This window comes from Sipha flava, unplaced genomic scaffold (genome assembly GCF_003268045.1).
Source record: "Sipha flava isolate LNK unplaced genomic scaffold, YSA_version1 243_pilon_pilon, whole genome shotgun sequence".
NCBI classification, from domain to species: Eukaryota; Metazoa; Arthropoda; class Insecta; order Hemiptera; family Aphididae; genus Sipha; species Sipha flava.
Window position 1 is genome coordinate 21230 of NW_020272891.1, and position 4930 is coordinate 26159.

Consider the following 4930-nt stretch of genomic DNA (forward strand, 5'->3'; position numbering starts at 1 on the left):
GGGAATATTGGAAAACGATAGCTCGTGTTCCGGTATGCGGCGACGGGTTGTTCGAAACACTCGAGCCAAAGTTACGCGGACGGCTCGGCAATACGACGGCCGCGTGCGTGACCAACAATATAATGTACGTCCCGAACGGGTCTCGGAAGAGACCGTGTGCGCAGAGCCGTATTTACGGGGGGAGCTGCAGGGTGCTGTTGCCCCGGGCGGCTGAATATCAGAGGGCGGCTAATTTTTTATATTTTCAATATTTAATGATCTAATATTTTTGAAGTGAAACTTCTTTAGAAAATAAAAAAGTGTATCTCAAAACAAAATACGTATAACGCCAATCACGGCGTCACGACACACACACACATACTCGGTGTAACGGTCGAGTGCTGTCGATGGATCCGAAGATTTACAAACAATCTATCCTTATGTTGACATTGAGGAACAGAATGAATGAAAAATAGAACCAGCAACGAATTGTTCCTCGGAAAGATCTTTTTCAACCGCAGAAATTTGTATTTGGTATAATGAAGCGTTTTTTTTTTTTTTTTTTGTCGTCCCCTGATGTCGAATTCTTAAATACGGCCCTGCGTGTGCGTGTGCTACGACCGCACGGGGGGGAACCGGGTGAAATGAAACCGTGCCGAAAGCCGGTCGCGCTCTGCACCGGCCGACAACCGGAAAACACCACGGCGTCCGCGCGGTCGCGTCCACGTTCGGTGCGCTGCTGCCGGACCGGTCGATTCGCCGGGCGTGGACGGTTAGGTGGGCCCCGTGGTCGCGGCCAGAGAAGCAAAACGAGAGAAGCAATCGCTGATGGTACCGTCGCGTCGTGCGCGTTATCGCGGAACGCGTCTCGCGAAAACGGCGCCGCGTCGGCGGGGCGCACGCGGTTATGGTTAACGGTAATGCACTTGGCGGTCGTATTTCCCGTGTTAATCGCATTACCTTTAGTTCTACGCGTCGTCTTGGCAATATCCGATTAGCGCGGGACGCGCGCCACGGGCAGTCCTCGCCCGGCGAGTCCGCGTCTCTTTCGGGCGACGATCGGCAATGCGACGGATACAATCGGTATAAAACCAACCGTTCCGTTGCCGTTTTCATCAGTGCACCTCACTCGAACGTTCCAGCATCTACTAGAGAGTTCTGCTTCTGCGCGAAAGGTAAGTGCGAAAGGTTCGGGACAAAACAAAAATAAAAAGAAAGAAATCGTTCGTAACGTTTTTGTTCTACGGTTCCGGGTACACCGTGGTAACCTAACGTTTTTTATACCTACATTCGTCGCGTTATTTTTTTTATTTTTCATTCGCAGAGGACAATATTTCTCGAAACGATGAACGACTCGAAAAAAACCGTGGTTTTTGCGCTTGTACTGATGGTGATTGGATCGGCTGTAGCGGACATGGCGGACGTGGGCATGTGCATCAGAAACTGCGCGCAGTGCAAGAAGATGTTGGGTTCATACTTTGAGGGACCCTTATGCGCAGACGCTTGCGTCAAGTTCAAAGGCAAAATGATTCCGGACTGTGAAAACATTGATTCTGTGGCACCGTTCCTAAACAAGCTCGAGTAATCTTCAAGAATGCATCTAATATAGTAAGAGTGATTACAGCAGTTATATGTTATGTTCTCGATTATAAACAAACACAGATTATGATTATATTATAATTGTAAAAATACTTAAAATAAATCAAGGAATCAAGGAATTTTTTGTTTTTCTTAAATAATATGTTACACCTATAGAATATGCAGTGGCAGCGATCCCTATGTGCAGGTACTGCGGATGTAACAGCTAACTTGGGTGCTCCCGTGATGGATAGGGTACAAGTTATAGCAATGTGAATTTTTTGATGTAGTAATGTTTCAAATTTGCAGTTATAACTCAATAAATTCAGTATTTATTGTATTTATACTCTGATTTTATTTATATGAAATACCATATGAAACAAACATCGGTGCCACTGTTAATATGCTATATACATATATATATACATTCTACACTTGGTTTTTTATTGAAAAGGCAAATTCAGGTAAACTTAATAGAAATTCTCAACTTCATATAATCGTTTTTAATTTTATCAGTATTCGAGTACGAGTAAATAAAGGTTGTTGAATTTTTTAAATTAAACAAATTACTATTCAAGTATTATTGAATACAACGGAAAATTTGTTTATCTAAATATCGTGAAATGATTTCAGTTTTGAAGAATTATTTAAAATACTATTCGACGCAAATTAATAAATAAACATACCCAAAATCGAAAAATCCTAAGTATTCCAGTGAATTTGTTATCTACGCAAAGTTCTGTGAAAAATTTGTTATTCCAATAAATTTAATATGAATTTGAATAACATATAAATTGAATACAATATTTTGAATACAGTTTGATGACATGTAAAAAACTGCCACCCTCCAAAGGATTATGTATGTAGAAAGTGTATGTGTGTATACGTACATATTGATAATTAAGTACCAGTACAGTAAACTTTATTATGTATATTTTTAAGAGCCTTGATACGAGATAAACGATTCTTTGATTACTTATATGGCTATCTTACCCAGAGTTATAATACAGTGTATTCACGCTAAAATGTATCACTAAATTTTTCAGTTTGATGACTTTGTATTGAAATTAAGTTTTCAGAGAACGAAAGGGAGTACCAAAATACACAATTTCAGCTAAATTTCAAATATTTGACTTTGACTGTACGTGTATGCATAATACAACTTACTTTTTTTTTAATAGCAACAACATTTATTTCTGCATATTCGAGTAGAGTATTTTTTTTAAAACAATTTTTGTATAAAAAGTTTTTTTCTAAATACAAAATTGGCAAAGTTGTAGTACCTATGTTGAAGTTTAATATTTATGAATAATCTGGTCTTAACAAAATTTTAATTATGTTCAATTTAATACTTGAAAATCAATATAAAATCTTCAATATTGTTAAATATTTTTTTGCAGATACATAAAATATAAAAAAAAAAACACTCATTTTTTATCGTAATTTACTCTAATTTTTTTAATTCATATTTCCGAATAAGATCACTAAATATTGATGGTAATGAAAATTACAAATATATATACACTATGAATTTTAAATTAAAATTTAATTATTTACAATTAAAGTTTCCGCTTTGATGTTTCTATCACGATTTCAAAAATTTTACAATTTTAAATGTGGCAGCGTTTATTTAGTATTCTCTCAAATTATTAAATGCCAATTTGTTTAAATATTAGACATAAATAGGTGATTCCGCATACCCAACAATATTTTAAATGTCCCCATAAATGGGATAAAGTCTGGGGATCTTGAAGACCATGAAATTATTCCATGGGTATCAATCCATCGACTAGGAAAAATGTAACTTAAATTTTGTCGAACAATGATGGCGTCATGTGATAGTGTATCCTGTAAATGAGCTGCACCTGTTTTACCCAGGACGATACTCAAAAGAAACTGCAGTCACTTGAATACTAGGAGACTAGGCTACTGAAAATGTGTATTTAAATTATGTCGTTCTAACGACGCCACTGAAATCACAGTGACATGTCAGTCTCCTCGCAACTCTTGTTGTTCGAATTTCTTTGAGGCTCACACATTTTCTCATATTAGTGTCCGTGTAATTTAAACTAGGAATAATAATTTCTGTCAATTCTAGGTAAGTTTATTTTCTCATTCTGTAAAACGCAAGACATTGGGAATTCTATTCTTGTAATTCCTTGACAGCGACGAACAGTCGGCAGTTGATATTTTTTTCAATATAAGGATTGATCCAGAATTTTTTTTGCTTTTTTTTGTATAATGTTTATAATAATGGTACAGAACAATATGTTCATTACTACTACTTAAAGGTATTACAAATATTAAAAAATAATACAAAACAAATCAACACTATGAAATATTGAAAACAATACTGAAAACATTCATTGAAATCGCGAGTCGACTCTAATTTGATAAACCGTATGTGAGGATCACTGGAAACTTCAGTCGCCTAGTTGCCTAATCTTCTAGTATCCAAGCGAATACAGTTTCTCTTGAGTATCGTCGTGTAAGAAGGCTCTAACTGTAATTGATTTTTCAAGAAAATCTGGATATCTTTTACCTCTAAGTGTCATATCATAAAAATTAGCACCTAAAAGTTTTCTACAGATTAACCCAAATCACAAATTTATACCCTCAACACCCTGAAAGTTCGTTTTACGAAACCAGTATGGATTCGATTGTCCCAAAATCTATGATTTTTTTTATTCATAATATCTACCATTATTTGTAAATGTAGACTCATCTGTCCACCAAATGTCACCAGAGTCTTCTTTATTAATGTCTTGTCTATCTACGAACAGATATTTCAAGTATTAAATTGAACATAATTAAAATTTCGTTAAGACCCGATTATTCATAAATATTAAACTTTAACATACCTCAACTTTGCCAATTTTGTAATTGGCAAAAAACATTTTGTACAAAATTGTTTTAAAAAAAAAATTCTTTGCTTGATTATGTAGAAAAAAAATTTTGTAGTCATTTAAAAAAGTAAGTAGTATTACGTATTCATATACAGTCAATACATGCATGCAATACATGCATAACAGAGTCAAAAATTTGAAATTTGGCTGAAATTGTGTATTTTGGTATTCCCTTTCGTTCACCGAAAATCCCATTTCAATAAAAGGCATCAAACTGAAATACTTAGTGGTACCTCTCAACATGAACACACTATATACTCATATCAGTGGCGTACTCACGGAGGGGGGGGGTCATGGGGTTTGAACACCCCCTCCCCCATTGGCTGTATTTTTTTTAAATTATTCCAATAGTTTAATAATAATTGATTATTGATGTTATTGATTATAATTTAGTGGTTTATACGTCATTTTTACCAGTATCACGGTTATCAAGTTGGGTTGGAGCACGACCATAGAACATATTCTAT

At 35.6% G+C, this 4930-nt stretch overlaps 1 protein-coding gene across 1 annotated transcript; it reads left to right on the plus strand.

The window, feature by feature from the left end:
- The first annotated feature begins 1044 nt into the window (after window positions 1–1044).
- LOC112684175 (eclosion hormone-like) lies at window positions 1045–1697 on the plus strand. Its single transcript, XM_025555535.1, has 2 exons — window positions 1045–1154; window positions 1304–1697. Exon 2 carries the CDS (start codon window positions 1325–1327, stop codon window positions 1562–1564), a length of 240 nt encoding a protein of 79 aa, XP_025411320.1. The 5' UTR covers window positions 1045–1154; window positions 1304–1324; the 3' UTR covers window positions 1565–1697.
- The last annotated feature ends 3233 nt before the right edge of the window (window positions 1698–4930 follow it).